The 17,265-nt window shown below is 43.2% G+C and overlaps 2 protein-coding genes and 1 long non-coding RNA gene across 3 annotated transcripts in view; 1 reads left to right on the top strand and 2 right to left on the bottom strand.

Annotated features, from left to right (window-relative positions):
- Positions 1-2,970, bottom strand: part of LOC116634116 — a 45,484-nt gene extending 42,514 nt beyond the window's left edge. The window contains exon 1 of the long non-coding RNA XR_004299861.1: positions 2,791-2,970. This is a non-coding gene — a long non-coding RNA (uncharacterized LOC116634116). The remainder of the gene's footprint in view (positions 1-2,790) is intronic.
- Positions 2,797-9,763, top strand: IL12A (interleukin 12A). Its single transcript, XM_032407334.1, has 7 exons — positions 2,797-2,866; positions 3,556-3,710; positions 6,838-6,951; positions 7,321-7,362; positions 7,438-7,479; positions 7,577-7,720; positions 9,191-9,763. Exons 1-7 carry the CDS (start codon positions 2,851-2,853, stop codon positions 9,344-9,346), a joined length of 669 nt encoding a protein of 222 aa, XP_032263225.1. The 5' UTR covers positions 2,797-2,850; the 3' UTR covers positions 9,347-9,763.
- A 5,609-nt stretch (positions 9,764-15,372) lies between these two features.
- The window catches only part of LOC116634114, a 31,578-nt gene continuing 29,685 nt past the window's right edge, over positions 15,373-17,265 (bottom strand). Inside the window, exon 17 of the mRNA XM_032407333.1 lies at positions 15,373-16,844. Coding sequence (XP_032263224.1) covers positions 16,825-16,844 — 20 coding nt within the window. The 3' untranslated portion in view covers positions 15,373-16,824. The remainder of the gene's footprint in view (positions 16,845-17,265) is intronic.

The following is a 17,265-nucleotide window of genomic DNA, read 5'->3' as shown; positions in this document are numbered from 1 at the left end:
TATAAACTTTATAGTTTGGCTGCTATTGTGAATGGTATCTTCTTTGTATTATTATTCATTCATTATCTGATAAATTATTTTTATTATATTTTCTAATTTATTGTTGCAGTTGTAGAGAAATGTTGTTCTTTTTTTTAATTTTTATTCCAGTATAGTTAACATAAAGTGTTATATTAGCTTCGGGTGTACAATATAGTGATTCAACAATTCCATACATCACCCAGTGTTCTTTTTTTTTTTTAATTCCAGAAATGTAGTTGATTTTTAAAAGTTGATATTTGCATCCAGTGAAGTTTCTGATTTTTCTAATTTGTTTTATGGTCTTTTTTTTTTTTTTTTCCTTTTTTTTTTTTTTTTTTTGGTATATCAACTGTCAATAATGGCCATTTTGTCTTGTCCTTTCCAATTTTTAAGTCTTCTCATTCCTTTTTCTTGCCTTATAGCATTGGCCAAGACTTCCAGTAAATGGTAGACTCTCTGTAGAAGAGATCATGGACAAAGAATGTCTCTTAAAAAAAGCAATGTTGTCCCAGAAGAAGGTTTTCATTTTATCTTGGCTATACTATATGCAGCACATCAGAGAACTGTTTCACAGAGTATAGGTTAGAAATTGTGTCTGGTGGTCAAGAATCCATTCTAAGCAGACAGGCCCTGTGCTTATCTATGCCACAGAAATTACTTTTCCTTAGGAGATAGCCCTTCCGGGGGAGACATAGCTCAGTTGTGATAAATTTGACTTCATTCTGACTTTAAGTACATTTAATTCCATCCTAAAGCCCTATAGCAACAACACAGCTCTGCACCTGTCACTTGCTTCACACAATCTGCTAGATGCAATTGCTTCTGACAACACACTGGTCTCCATCCCCATGGGGGAATTCACAGACAGCAGCATTGGAAGGAGCCTTAGAGATCAAGTGTTGCTCTCATTTTACACACATCTGAAAGTCCCTATAGTGGGTGCCTCATCACCCTTGAGCAGATGATACACCTTGGGGGGCTGATGCTAACAACTGAGAGAGCTTGAGTCAGACTAGGGGCTAACACAGCTTTCTCCTAATTGGCTTCATCACTCCAGCTTCAATTGGCCCTGCTTAGCATTCCTGGCAGCATCTCAAGGCTTACAGTGTCTCATCCATCCTGACTTCAATGGGGACTTAGAGGAGAGAAAGAGGAAACATCCACTCTCCTTTCTTGTGTCCTCAAGGCTTTTCCCTATTCAAGATTGGCTCATCTGTACAGAAGTGGGTACTGGTGTCTCCATCATGTAGTCCTGGAGCCTGAGCACAGTCAGACCCATCAGAAGCTCTGAGTAGGTGACCAAACACACCCCTTCCTTTTACACATACCCAGGGTGACTAACACTTGTGGTAGAGATGAGTGAACTGAAAAGCCCCACAGGAACCTTACACCCAGTACATCCAAAATGGAACTTCTCACCATCTCCTCCAAAATCACTCCCCTCTTACAGTAACCCCTGCCCGGGCCCTGGAACAATCTCCGTTCCACCATCCTCAGCACCTTCCTGCCCATCACACCTAAGGAGTTACCAAGCCTTGGCCACTCAGCACCCTGAGAGTCTCTCTGGCCCACTCTCTCCTCCCCATTCTGATTGAGGCCTTGGCCATACCCTCCCAGCTGCTCCCTGTGCTCTACTCCTGACCCCTGGGATCCACCTTCCATACTACTGCTGAAGGGAATCTTCCTCATGCCTCTCTAACCATGCCTCCTGCCTAAAACCTTAGAAGGCTCCCCACCACCGTCAGAGCAGATGCTCCCTAGCATGGCAGCTACTACTCTCATAGCACAGCCCCGTTGCTCTCTCCAACCTCACACCCTGATGGCAGGACCCCCAGATCCCCACTTCCCTCTACCCTCCCTGACTGTGCTTCTGATCCCTGTTCCCCCTACCTAGAACCTGCATCCCATTTAGTGGGAACAGTCTAATGCCCCTAGAAGCATGTTGGGGGGCCCTGCTCCTGGGAGCCTTCATTGCCTCCTCACCCCCTTGTCCTGCTGAGGTGCCCTCTCTCTGGGCTTCTCCTAAGACCCTGTGCATCCATCCCACTAAATTATAACATTCTCTCACTGTAGGAAACCGGATTCTCTATGACAATAGTTTATTGCATAACCAGTCTGGTTTCATCTCTGTTCATATTTAAGATACAACCGTGAATAAAATACATGGAGTCAGATTTAGTGTGGGAGTGCCCCCAAAGGGACCTGTTCACCACTGGGTGTCGAACGCCTAGCACAATGTCAACCTGGCACACGGTGGCCCATCTGAATGAACAAATGATGAGTGGATGAATGATGAACGCCCCTTCAGGACTGGGTGGGCGGTCACGATCAGGGCACATGCTGGATGTAGATAGATAGTGAGTGGCACCACTCGGCGCTGCGTGGGGAGGGGGCGCTGCAGGGCGGCGGGGCGAGGGCTGGATGGCTAGGGGCGGGGGCGTCTGAGGCCGGGGACCGAGGGTGGCCGGCGAGGGCTCGGGCTTGCCCGCGGACCCTGCGCCACGACTCTGCGCGAATTTCGCTTTCGCTTTGGGCCAGCTGGAGGCGGCGGGGCCGTCCCCAGAACAGCTGCGGCCGGGCACCGTGGAGTTAATCCGAAAGCGCCGCAAACCCCGCGGGCCGAACTCCACGTGTCACCGAGAAGCTGATGTAGAGAGAGACAGAGAGAGAAAGCAAGCAGGAGACCAGAGTCCCGGGAAAGTCCTGCCGCGCCTCGGGACAATTATAAAAATGTGACCCCCTGGGTCGGCCTCCCACCACCGCCCTCACCTGCTGCGCCCTCAGTCCGCGTCCAGCGCCGGCTCAGTGTCCACGCAGTGCCCGCTCAGCATGTGCCCGCCGCGCGGTGAGTACCCAGCCTGACCGGAGACGCCGCGCTGGGCGCGCTCGCAGGCGCTCGGGTGGGGAGGGGCGGCAGCCGGGGAGGAGGAGGCAGAAACTTGGGAGCCGCTAAGGGAAGACTGGAGGGCAGTGCGCAACCTCGTGCAAAGGTGAAAGAAAGAATGACTGCGTGCTTACCATGCCCTAAATAGGACACTGTCTCCTTATCTAGAAACAGCCTCGTGGGCTATCATTATGCCCACTTCACAGGTTTGAAACTGAGGCCCCACGCGGTACCTTTCTTTCTCAGGGTCCCTCAGCTACAGCTATGAGAGGGCAGATTCCAGCCAGCTTCAAAGTGAGGCTGTCTCCCCACTGTTTCCAAAACACTAGGCCATGAGTCTAGGCTAGTCACTTCCCTACCTGGCCTCAGTCTCCCTACTGGTGAAATAGAGGCTTTTTCTGGGTGAGCGCTGAATCCAACATCCTTGTCTGAGCTCATTAGGGGGCCCTCACAGGTTGGCTTCTAGCCCTACAATAGAGCCCTGCCTTCCAAGAACTTGATTCATTTCTCAGGTGTTGAAGAAGATTGGAAATGGTGCAGGGAAGTTGGTGTGGTTAAGATGTGGATGGGTGGAGATGACCAGAATGAATAGAAGGTAGAGGCAGGCCAAACCAAGCTGACAAGCTCAGCCTGCTCCTCTTCCTTTCCAGGCCTCCTCCTTGTGACCATCCTGGTCCTCCTAAACCACCTGGACCACCTCAGTTTGGCCAGGAGCCTCCCCACAGCCTCACCAAGCCCAGGAATGTTCCAGTGCCTCAACCACTCCCAAAACCTGCTGAAAGCCATCAGCAACACGCTTCAGAAGGTGAGTTTTTCAATATTCTTGTTCCCACTTTGCAGCCTCTCTAGGGAAGGGGCTTCTCTGAACCCCTGGTCACCTGAAAAGAACTGCGGAGAAATTGGGGACGTTAATCAGGAGCTGTCAAGACGGGGAGACAGAACTTTACAAAGGGCCCAACTATTAGCTAAAGAGTCTCAATGGAATTGTGTCTCCAGAGAAAGGAAGAGTGGTAATAAATTATAATGGCACTCATTTTGGCTATGTCTACACAGAGGAAAGTGAATATTTACAGTGTTCCCTGTAGCCTGCCAACAGAGATGGAATTGTGTCAGGCCCACACTGTTTTTCTGACACACTTATCAATCCAGGAAACCATTATTAGGTGCAGCCTCTGTGCTCTAGGGGCTACAAAGATGAATTAGACTTGCCCCTCACATTGCTCACCAGCTTCCAGTGTGGTAACACAGTTCTCTGTCTGAGCAACACATTCCAGGGGGCCTGTGACAGTGGGCATCCAGCCTTCATTTTCTAGGGAGAGAGTTATCTAATATTATTTACAGCTTCATTCATTTTTTTAGGTTTCATATTTTAATGCAAAAACATCTTCTTTCCTTTTAAAAGTACTTCTATACCTATAGCTTCTGCTGGAACAGCCGAAGACTGATGTTTTAAAAGTTGTCTTTTGGCTTCTTGTTCTCTAGTAAATCTTTCCTGAATATTTTCTAGCTTGTTGTTTTATGAATATATTAAAATAAGCTCAAGGCCACAAGACCTTCTAAAGAATTCTTTTCCCCCTCTAAGCTTTCACAATGTGCTGCCAATTGCTTCTCACAGTTCAATCTTAATTAAAAAGGCCAAGTGAAAACTGCAGAGAAAAGTGCTTTGACTCCTGAAGAAAGTTTCAATATGGATACAATTGAGGAGCTGCAATTTAAATAGATGCTTTATGTGAAAAAGCTAACTCTTCGACTCCCCAGTATAGCACTAATGGTCAAAAGATTGCAGAACTCAGTTTGATATTTTTTTATACCATTCCTTTGTCAAATTAGCTAGAACAAATCAGCTGGCTACTTACAGAAGAAAGAGGTGGCAAATGCATGCGATTCACAGCCCACAGATTTGTAGAGTTTGGTCCATACCTTTTGTCTTTGATTTTGAGTTTGATGCCATTGAAAAAGAGGACCTTTCATATAAGAATCCAGATTTCCAGCTTCTCTTGAAAAGATCTAAAGAACTACAACAGAGGGACCATATTTCCAAAATGTAACTCTTTACCACCTGCTCAGGATGGTGACTGCCCAGGTGTGTGTGAACACCTCCAGGACCAGTGTGTAGTTTCCTGTTTCTGCTATAACGAATTACCACAAAGTAAGCGGCTTTAAACCACACCAATTTCTTATCTTACAGCCCTGGAGTTCAGAAATCTGAAATAGGCTAGAGTCCAGGTGTGAGCAGAGCTATGTCCCTTCTGGAGACTCTAGGGGAGAATCCATTTTCTTGCCTTTTTCAGCTTCTAGAGGCAACCCACATTCCCTGGTGTATAGCCCCCTTCCATCCTCAAAGCCAGCAATGGCCAGTTGAGTTGTCCACATGCTGCATTATTCTGATGGTGACCCAGGAATTACATTGGACCCACCCAGATAATCCAAGATAACCTCCCTATTGTAAGTCAGCTGATTAACAACCTTCATTTCATCAGCAACTGTAATTCCCCTTGGCCGTGTAACATATTCTCAGGTTCTAGGGGTTAGGAAGTAGATGTGCGGTTGGGGGATAGGGCATTATTCTGCTTACCACAGAGATTTTACTACTTGTTTCCAAACATGCTCTGCATCTCAAGTCTTGATTATGGTTCATGCAGTTCCCTCTGCCTGAAATTCTCTCTCCTCTGCCTGCCACCTTCTAATCCTCTTAATGCAGATGTCTCATCTCTGGTGAAGCCTTCATACCCTTCTCAGTACTTCTCACCTGCTGACATGACTCCTCATCATTTGGGCACTTTCCTGTCTCTGCAGTTGAACTTGGAATCTGGGAAGGGAGCAGCAGATGATAGTCCTTTTCTTTGTCATGTTCCTTAGTACAGTAAGTCCCCCCTTATCCAAGGGGGATACTTTCCAAGACCCCCAGTGGACCTCTGAAACTGCAGACAGTACCAAACCCTATATTGTGTTTTTTTCCTATACACACATACCTATGATAAAGTTTAATTTCTAAACTAGGCACAATAAGAGATTAATAATAATAACTGATAATAAAATAGAGCCATTCTAACAACATAAGTTATAGGAATGTGATCTCTACATACCTTACTGTCCCGTACTCACCCTTCTTCTTGTGATGATCTGAGATGATATAATGCCTACGTGATGGGGTGAAGTAAAGTGAGTGACACGGGCACTGTGACGTAGCATAAGGCTACTAGTAACCTTTTGACTCCGCGTTGGAAGGAGGATCGTCTCCTTCCGGACCACGGTTGCTGGCAGGCAACTGAAACCAAGGAAAGTGAAGCCACAGATAAGAGGGGGGACTGCTCGTACACCTGGGGCTCAATGAATAGAAAAATGATCTCAATCTTCAATCAGATTTACGGACTTCTTAGATAAATTTCATAATTCTAATTCAACAGTGCTTTCCAGCATGCTCGTAAGATGACATCTGTGTGTGTGGTTGTGTATGTGTATGTGAACCGCAAATTAAATGTCCACTTGTGTTTAGGGCTACACGTTTGTTATATCCATCAGGTTGGGACCTTAACAGTTCTGCCTTTAGAAGTTATACTTGAAAAGGATATTCATAAAACACAGGTGCTTTGGCAAAAGGAAAAAACTGTCTTCACCAGAAACGAGTGTCACAGCATGGTGTAGATGCTGATTAGCATAGCCTGTTGAAATGATTTATAGTGTTTACATAATGGAAAAATGGATCATCCAGAGAAACAGGTCCTAAGCAAAGGGAGAGGAGGGATGGAGAGAGAATGTAAATAACCTGTTTCCTTTTGTCTTAGGAAGATCCCAAATTTCCTACAGGTCAAAGAGATGGATGTCAGAAGCAGCCAGCTCTCTCTTTGCTGGCACCCTGCGGGGCCAGCCTTATATGAAGCCAGGTGCCTTGTTAATAATATAAGCTGGGTTACTCTTTATGTTTTTTACAGGCCAGACAAACCCTAGAACTTTATTCCTGCACTTCCGAAGAGATTGATCATGAGGATATCACAAAGGATAAAACCAGCACAGTGGAGGCCTGCTTACCATTGGAATTAACCATGGTATAGATGATTTTCTTCCCCAAGCATGTAATACAGTTAAGAGCTAGGCATCAAACCTCATCTTCTTCCAAAAATGTGCATGTTTCTGGTTTCTATCATCGTGAGATTTTAACAGGTCCCACTTCAGAAGTTGAATTTAAAAAAAAAAAAAAATATATATATATATATATATATATATATACAACAAATATGTGTTTTACAACAATGTGAATATACTTAATACTATTGAACTGTACACTTAAGAGTAGTAAAGATGGTAAATTTTATGTTATGTGTTTTTTACCACAATAAAAAAGATATGTGTGAGAAAAGCCAGGAAGACGTATATTAAGAATTAATATCTTTGATGTGATTTTTTTTTTTCTCTAGAATGAGAGTTGCCTGGCTTCCAGAGAGATCTCTTTGATAACTGTAAGTCAGAAAATTAAAGGTTTCAGCCTATACGATGAATTCATATCATTGATGTCTCATTATTTTTTCTTCTAGAATGGGAGTCGCCTGGCCTCCAGAAAGGCATCTTTTATGACGGTAAGACACAAATACTCTTTCTTTCCTCAAATGCAATGTGGGGGAAACATTTTTAGCCATCTCAGTGGTTCTTTCCCCATTTTGTCATATCACTTAGACCCTGTGCCTTAGCAGTATCTACGAGGATTTGAAGATGTACCAGGTAGAGTTCAAGGCCATGAACGCAAAACTTTTAATGGATCCTAAGAGGCAGATCTTTCTGGATCAAAACATGCTGACAGCTATTGATGAGCTGTTACAGGTAAGACCTTCATACTACCAGTAAGAGCACCTTCTTCATGCTGAGATGGCTAGTCAGGGTCCATGATGAAGTATAAAATCGCCCCTTCCTGGATTGGGAGAGGCCTGAAATCCCCCTCCTATATCCCCTACAGAGCCTCTTGACAAAGGGCACTCGTGAGAGGCCACGGCAAGAAAAGCAGACTCCCACTTGTTGATCATGTGGTATACACCAGCCTCTCTGCAGATGTTTTCATAGATTTTCTCTTACCATCCCCATAACAACCACATGGGGTGTGTACAACGGAGAAAAGCCAAGCTTAGAGTCAGCCGCTTGTCCAAATGGCTTGTAAGTGACAGAGCCAGGATTGAAACCCCCATCAGAGAGATTTCACGAGACTTATCTTCTCTCTCACTTCTAAAGGCTCCAGGATGTGCACTGAGGGGCCAGCATGCATATCTGCAAATACTGTCAGAGAAAACAAGTGGGGTAATGCCTGGGTATGACCCATTTTGAACTAAAATGTGTATGAAATAAAAGAATGACCTATCACCTGGGACATCCACAGTGTCACTCATAGACAAGAACTGGCTTTGTAATTTTCTGAATCACCATAGCACATGATGCTAATACAAAACAGAGAAATATTCACATAAGAAAGAGCAGGGTGACTACCTTGGTGACCAGGGCATGGAATACAAATAAGTATGATTTCTCTCTTTGTGCCAAATCACTGTTTGAAAGGCAATGAGCTTCCTGCAAGTATCAAAGAATGTTAGCATCTCGAGAGTTATCTCATTTTCGGGGGTCCAAGAGTCGACTTGAGCATCGGAATCCATTCTACCAGGAATCAGCCAACCATGCCCAAACCATTCACCCCCTCCGGGAGTCGGTATTTTCCCTTGTAAAATGGCGTGGCTTTACCCACCTTACCTTTCTCTTGGGCTTTTTGCAAGGAACAAGTGGAAGTATTGATCCTTATGAAAATATAAGATCTTGCATTGTGTTATGAAATGAAAGGGTAAAACTGAGAGATCCATTGCCAGGTTTATGTATCTGGTACAAATGAGTGTCTGCAGCAAACAGGTCTGTTACTCAAGGAGTTCCGATCAGTAGCAATTCATCACCTCTCTGTTCTAAAAAGGACTTAGCTTCTTAGTATAACATACAAAAATTAATTAGGTATTGCAGCAGATGTCATCTGAACAGAATTGTTCCTTTCTAAAATGCAACTCCCACTGATGATTTTCTAAATAGCTTTAAGTGTCTTTTCAGAGCCCACTGAAGATACATGTGCTTGGATAATGAGTATTTCTTCTCTCAGGTTCTGCCTGGCCATCTGGCTGGGAGTAGATTTGGGTCGGGTTTAGGAGATATAATGAGGGAGTGGGTTGCAGACTCTGAGACATGTATTGGCTTCACCCATTTTTACGGATGAATGTTTTAATTTTGGAATACCATGTATGTCATCCTTAATATTTATCCTCATAGGCCCTGAATTTCAACAGTGTGACTGTGCCGCAGAAATCCTCCCTTGAAGAACCGGATTTTTATAAAACTAAAATCAAGCTCTGCATACTTCTTCATGCTTTCAGAATTCGTGCGGTGACCATCAATAGAATGATGAGCTATCTGAATTCTTCCTAAAAAGCTGAGGTCCCTCCCGACCTTCAAGTCATTCTTATAATAATGTGAACCAAAAATATTTTTCACGGGATGTGGGTTAAGAACCAGGGAAGGGGTGGCTTGACCTGGTCCTACTTAAGCTAGTACAATAATTCTCATGCTTGTTTACATTAGTTGCCCCCGCAAATCTGAAAGATGTGACTGTTATATCCACAGGCTGCCTTTGATCAAGTAGATTTCACATTTACTATGGATAAGTTATTTTTTAAGTTTTCGTGAGCAAATTGCTAAAGAGGGAAAATGTCCTCACTGAACATGTTTTTCTTTTCCCTTTAATAGAAGAGCAAGAATTTATAAGCTATTTCTGTACCAAAGTGTTTGTAGAAACAAACGCTCAAGCATAATTTATTTTAAAATAATTATTTATATAATTTTGTGTTCATGAAGGCATGTGAATTAACTTATATTTATTTATGTTATATTTATTAAAGTATTTATTATCAAATGGATTTGAGAAATACCTTATGTTCTAAAAATAAAATGATTGAATAAAATAAGTCTCATATTTTTTCTAATATAATTGGAATACTTTAAGCGTTAAAATACACATTGTGGGAAAACTGAAAACTCCAATGTGAACAAAATTCCCTTGGAAAGAATGCCACGATATTCTTACCCAAGTCCTACTGCCTCTAATCTCCCATTTTAAAGGGAGACTTCTAAGACTAGATACGCTTTAATACCAAGGCCATCGGGTGAGTTACGGTTTTTGAGAGTATATTTTGTTCAACACCTGCATCTAAAAGTAAAATACATAAAAATGTTTTTTCCCCGTTAACCACAGCCCCATAACATACTGCGTGCATTAGACAAATACATAATAACATCCTCCAACTGGGAAAAATATCATTTAGAGGTCTTCTAGTTAAATTATTCTAATTTTTGTGACCCTTTGGGCCCTCAGGGGGAAGCTGTTTCCAAATTACAATGAGAAAAATTCTCCATTTGCTTCAAATGATACAGAACTTTTGCCTGAACCACATGGATAATTGCCTCTCTTTGACTTAAGAGATGTGCTCTTAATGACCCAATATTAAATTCCATCTTTTTAATTCTCTAAACCATGTGAATTTTAAAAGATTCACCTGGCAGAATACCATGTAATTTTAGTGCTCTGATAATCATCTTCCTCCTTCGTATGAAAAGGCTATAAGAAAGGCACTATTTAGGGGGTCCTGCCCCCTTCCTCATGTGACTCCTCCCCACCACATCCCAGCTCGTATCCTTGGGGACCCCTCATCTATGTGGCAGACTGACTCATTTGTTGAGATTCTCACCCCACTTGGTATACAATTAGATAGAAATCATCAGAAACTAGATCCCAACACCTACTCCCTTTTTCTTGAGGAATTCCTCCACAACCTTGAATGACCTGCAAGTGATTCACAGACAGGAGTTTCTTGCCTTTAAGTGTTGGGTTTAGGGTTTCAGTGGCTTTGATAATGGGAAGAAGAGCTCGATGGCATGATGGGCCATCCTTACTTGGAATGACGACTCGTCCGTGGTCTGTGCCCAGAAACAAGGAGAGGCAAGCGGATCATCTGTCTATGGACAGGGTTTGTATAGAAGAACACAGGTGTTACTTTGGTTCTAGAAATTACCATGACTGGCCCAAGAAACCTCTTCCCAACTAATTCCATTCTTCATTATGTGGTTAGTTTGTCTCTTTTTTCTTTTAATCCTGGGCCTACAATCTACAAGTTGTATAACATGACCAAGTTGTTTTAACCTCTCCTTGTTTCCTAAGAAGGGAAGACGATGCTAGAACCTACCTCAGAGGATCAGAGCGAGGGTTCCATGGAACAGCTCATGCAGAGCACTCACACTGCACCCGACATGTAATACATACACCATGTGAGCCATTTTTGAAAATTATTAGCAGTCTTTGGGCTTGGTGACTGGGCCAAATTGGTGAAACCCTCCTTTGCTACTATTTTCTTACCTGTGAAATTCAGAAAACTGTAGGCCCTATTTCAGTGCTGTTGTGAGGATTCGATGACACAGTACAGGGCCAGCATCGAGTCAATGCTCAACATCAGTTTGTTAAAAGTGTTAAGATTGTTTAGATTTCCGCAATGCCCTGTCCCTGCACAGCACTCAGCACATCATAGGTGTTCACCAGGTGCCTGGTGCAAGTCCCTGCCTTCACAGAATAAAGGATGGGGAGCAAAGGAACTTAATAGGACCAAGGCCCCTCCTCCCTAAAAATATTCCCCAGCCCTAGCTTGTTAGAGATTCATTTGATCAACAAATTATTTTTAAAAGGAAATAAAGAGTGAAAGTGTTTCTCACACCTGAGAATGACTTAATCCGAGAATCAGCATGAAAACAAACCGCTGACAGCTGCCCCACTGAGGGCCCGGAGCTTTGGACAAAGGGAACAGTTCTGGGGAGCAACCTGGCCAGACATCCAAAGGCAGGTATTGGACAACTCAAGAGATGCAAAAGCACCTTAGACATCCTAATGAGGAAAGAAAACATGGGGACAGAAAGAGAAGAAAAACCAGCTTTTTTTTTCTTTTTTTAAGATTTTATTTATTTATTTGAGAGACAGCGAGAGAGGGAACACAAGCAGGGGGAGTGGGTGAGGGAGAAGCAGGCTTCCCGCTGAGCACGGAGCCCGATGCAGGGCTTGATCCCAGGACCCGGGGATCATGACCTGAGCCAAAGGCAGACGCTTAATGACTGAGCCACCCAGGCGCCCTGAAAAACCAGCTTTGTCTGGGGCGAGCACCGACAGACGGGTGGGTCCCCTTGGCTGTATCACCCTGAACCATTCAGGTGCTATCTTTGTTTGAAGACTAGACGCTTGGTTCTAGCCAGCATGATCTGGCTTCCTAGTTTAGGACAAAGTGCATTACAATATTGCCACAGAATGAATGTTTGTGCCCCCTTAAAATGCCTACGTTGAGGCCCTGATCCCCAAAGTGATGGTACTTAGAGGTGAGGCGTTAGGAGGTGAGTTAGGTCATGAGCGTGTTGCCCTGATGATAGGATTTGTGCCCTTGTAAGAAGAGAGGGGGGAAACCCCCACCCCCCTGTGGGAACACAGTGACAGGTGGCTGTCTGCAAACCAGGATGAGAGCCCTCACCAGATACCAAATCTGCCTGCACCCTGACTTCAGACTCCCTAGCCTCCAGAACTGTGAGGAATGAATGTCTGTTGTTTAAGCCACCCAGTCTCTGGCATTTTATTGTAACAGTCTGAGCTGACCAAGAAATCTATTTTAAATAAGGGAGAAAAAAAAAACAAACAAACCCAGCCACATTTTCAAAAATTGAATTGTATCAACTTTTTGGTTGAAATGTATTTGGTGAGAACAGGTTAAAAACTTCAGTTGTATTTATGTTTCTTTGAATATGATATTAAAAATATGAATGTGAGGGGCACCTGGCTAGCTCAGTCTGTAAAGCACATAAATCTTGATCTCAGGATCGTGAGTTCAAGCCCCACGTTGGGTGTGGAGCTTACTTAAAAAAAAAATATGTAGGGGCACCTGGGGTGGCTCAGTCAGTTAAGCATATGACTCTTGATTCTGGCTGAGGTTGTGATCTCAGGGTCATGGGATCGAACCCCACATCAGGCTCTACGCTCAGTGTGGAGTCAGCTTGGGACTCTCTCTCTCTCCCTCTGCCCCTTCCCTCACTTGTTCTCTCTCTCTTATTATAAAATAATAAATAAAATCATTTTTAAAATATGAATGTGAATTATGACATCAATTTAACATCAGAATATATTCACGTGACCTTTTTTAGAAGCAACATTAACTAATGCTTACCGGGTGCTAACTAAATGCTAGGCGTGTTTCTAAGTGTTTACCACAAATGCATCAAATCCTCCCAATAATCACACGAGGAGAAACTATTACCTTCCCCTTTTTATAGATGAGGAAACTCAGGTAAGAAACCACATAAGCTTGCATGACGAGTAAGTGATGCGCCATGATTCGACCCCGGGCGGCCTGGTTCCAGCCCATGTAGCCACTGCAGCCTTTCCCCTTACTGGGTAGTAAGGGCCCAGTAAGTCAAGGGACATTTTCATCATAAGCATACAAACACCATCATGGTTATTTATACATCTCTCCCCCTCGAGACACTATGAGAACCTCAAGTACAGGAAATGCCATGTTGTTACCCATGTCTATGTGTTCTTAGGCCCTGGCACTGAAAGGTGGTAGAAAGCAAGACAAGGCAAATCTTCATGGGCTCCCCTATGTTTCTCATTTCTTTTTCTAATCTGGGAATAAAGAAGAAAGTCTTTAGTCTTTAAAAATCAAAGTATTCCCAATTACCAAAAAAAAGTTTAAAATTGTAAAAAAAATGCACACATGTGCTTAGTTCAAAACAATTTTACATGCTTATGCTGGAGAAAAATCTGAATTCATAAGCCTGTTGATTTATGTAACCCACATAGCTATGGCTTGGCATTATGTGGTCACTGTCCTTCAGAAGCCACACGCCAACACATCACACTGGTGAACCGAACAGTCGTCCACTTCCCCGTGCACGGGTCTCACACACACACACCCCTTGACGGTAGTTCCAAGAGGCCCAGGCGATCACGTCACTGGCTGGTTCCCACACTGCCCCTGACTGGAGTGGTTCGGAGATCCAGCCAAGCTCCTCGACAACCCCCCATAGCCCTCAGTAACCCCCCAACCAGAGAAGCTCCCTTTCTGATCGCTTTACCCATGCAGGTTCCAGACGAGATTTCACAAATGGCTTTTACAGCTAAGGAAAAGTTAAAAACTCACTGAACTAGTCCAAGTCTCTCCTGTAGTTGAGTTTTTATAAGTCACAAAACCGTCTCTTAGACTTCCCAACTTGCTTGAAAATAAAGCACCACTGTAAATGCACAGAGCATACCTTTTTTTTTTTTAAGATTTTATTTATTTATATGTCAGAGAGAGAGAGCACACACAAGCAGGGAGAGCGGCAGTCTAAGGGAGAAGCAGGCTCTCCACTGAGTGGGGAGCCCGATGCGGGGCTCGATCCCAGGACCCTGGGATCATGACCTGAGCCGAAGGCAGACGCTCAACCGACCTAGCCACCCAGGCGTCCCTAGAGCATACCTGTTCTAAAAATGAAATTCAAGCCAGAGGTGACAGCAAACAGCAAGAATGGACTTCCACAGAATAAAGATGGCTGACTAACTCCAGGATGTCTTGTCTCACCAGGAATCTACATCATGACAGGAACACATTGGATCTAAATTCCACTGGGGGGCTTCAGGGCAGAGCTGGAGGTCCTCATTAAGAAGCAGGAAAAACCTCAGAACTCCGTGCTCAGAATTCAACCCCAGGACCTCCGCTCCAGAGCCGTTATCAGAAACACTCAAACCACAGGCTGTGGGCTGGAAAAGATAGAATCCCAGCAGTTCTCCAGTTGGGATCACACCCTTCAGCAAGCCATATGCTGCTTTAGCCCCAAGAAGAACTTCCAGCAATGGGCAACGGGTTAGACCAACAGCTGAAAACCACCCTCCTCATGAGAATCCCTTTAAAAATCAGCAAATATGATGGCCTCTTCAGAAAATGGGAGTGAAAATGTGCTTCCACAGGACAAAGCAGAGGAGGAAAATTTTCCCCTAAAGCAATTCAATAAAACTACAAAATGAGTCCCTAATGTGCAGAAAAATCCCATTAGGGAGATGCACAGGTGAGGAACTAATATGAACCCACCTGGTTTTAAATAAAAACACACCTTCCAATAACGAGGGGGAAGGGGTGTCGTGACACACTCAGTCATTTCTGGAGTGAGGACAGTTACGGGGACAAGGGGATGGGCAAACTCTCCTGAATTTCTACAAACTCCCGGGTGAACCAACTTACCGTGGTTTATGCTCAGTCCCAGTTCAAAAACTGGAGAGCTGGCTACAAAACCAACTAATGCCCAAACAGCCAGGATAACAGCAATCGAGAAATATGATGCTTTTAAAAAATACTTTGTAAGTAAATAATAATACAAAGAAGACACATGAGTACTGTACAAATGCAGATTTATTTTTCTTCCCTTCATCCATAGTATGAAAAAGGTTGAAAATTGTTAGGAAACCGCTTACATACAAAGCACCTCTGAAATTATGCTTTTCTTCGGAAAACAATTTATAAAAAATAATAAACATTTAAAAATTCAAGTCCTTTAATAAAGTATTTTACACTCCTGAATGTTAAAACTCCTGTGTTTCCTAAAATATAGTACAATTTAAAAAAAAAACTCATAAAGTGACACTGATTTGAATTCCACAGGATCCCTGACAATTAAAAATATGTTCTCCCCTATAAAGTGAATCTGTTCTTCACAGGCAAAACAATATTAAAGTGTATTTCTCTGATTAATTCATTGAGATTTATTTTATTCTCCAGCTAATTCTTACAGTAGACTAATGGTAATTTATAGTTTCTTCAAATAAGTTAACAAAACATATCCAAAATGTTAATCACCACATGCATGATTCTGGGAGAGTGACAATATCTATACATACCCCAAAAAACCATTTCACCAATTAACAAGAGCCAATGTGGCTCATTATTCCCTGGGGCAAATCTTCTTCAAGAAGACATGACAGTTTTCCCTTGGTCCTGCTACAGCTATTTCTGAGTGGCATTTTTCCCCCCAGAAAGTAAATGATCCCAGGGTGAAAGTCAAGAAATGTAGTGTTTAGCGTTGTGATTTTGGAATGTTGATGAAATTTCTAGGGACTCTCTGACCATCCATCTATCCTCACCACATGAGATAAGATCGCCTCTGAGCGTGCACCCCAACATGTGATGGGGACAGGATTACCTTCCTCTCATCACTCTAGGACCAGGTAACATGATTGGTTTACCGGTTTAACAGACCACCAGCCAGACAGGTTGGTAAAGTGAGCTAGGGAAAGCATCCCACCTAAGGAGATATATTGTACCTGGGGGCATGTGTGTCTGTCTGAGTGGGGGCTAAAAGAACTCAGGAATCTCTCGTCATTATTAATGTCACGATGAAAAAAAGCTCAACTAAATTGGTGCAAGTCTAAGCACACTACCACTTAATTGCTAAAAAGTTTTCAAATACTTGATATGAATTTCATAGTTCACAGACTCCAAAAGGAAAATTACCACATTTCTCACCTGACTGAGTGGAGTCATTTTAAGCACCTTTGTAAGGATAGATGTTGGATGGGGAAGCAGGGCAGGATGGTGTGAGCAAGAGGTGCAAAAAAAAAAAAAAAAAAAATCTCGATGTTGTGAAGGTTTTTTTCTTCCTTTAAGTTTTCTAAATATTTTACATTTTCTGTGCCCCTGAATAATGCGAGCTGCAGAGTGGCTGCCTGTGTGCAAGGAGCTGCCTCCAGACTGTGAAGTTCAAGGTCTCATCAAGTCCATACCCAATTACCAGTTGAAGTGGTCTTTGCAGATAAAAGTTCCTGAGGCTTCCTTTTTCAGTTCATCTGCCAAACTTCACCTTTCCTGTAAGAAACCTAACAAAAGAAAGAATCAAACAAATTCAGGGATTCACTGTTGGGGAGAAAAGGGAGCATGCTTTTAGGGAAAATCACTTGGCCATTTCAAAAAGGATCTTCTGCAATGGCTGGGTTTTCCTGAGCTGAAGATAAGCCACTGCAATTTAAAGACTACAGTTACAAGATAATAAAACATCCTGATAAAAATACAAAATTCCACCAATTAACTGGATATTCTGGCCACACAAAGGCACAAAATATTGGTAAATTTTGATTTTTTTTTTTGCTTGTTTGTTTTTAACTCAGAAGAGTTTTGTTTGCCTATTTAATGAGGGAATTGGGCTAATAAGCTAGCTTTTATGATCTCTTTCAGTGCTAAAAAAAAAATCTCACAAACCCCTTTATGGTTCTAATGTATCAACAAGTCAAGTGTCTAGTG

The sequence above is a fragment of the Phoca vitulina genome, unplaced genomic scaffold, assembly GCF_004348235.1.
Source record: "Phoca vitulina isolate PV1807 unplaced genomic scaffold, GSC_HSeal_1.0 scaffold8, whole genome shotgun sequence".
Classification (NCBI taxonomy): domain Eukaryota; kingdom Metazoa; phylum Chordata; class Mammalia; order Carnivora; family Phocidae; genus Phoca; species Phoca vitulina.
Note: the sequence above shows the minus strand (reverse complement) of the source record. Positions and strands in the feature narration are given on the sequence as shown.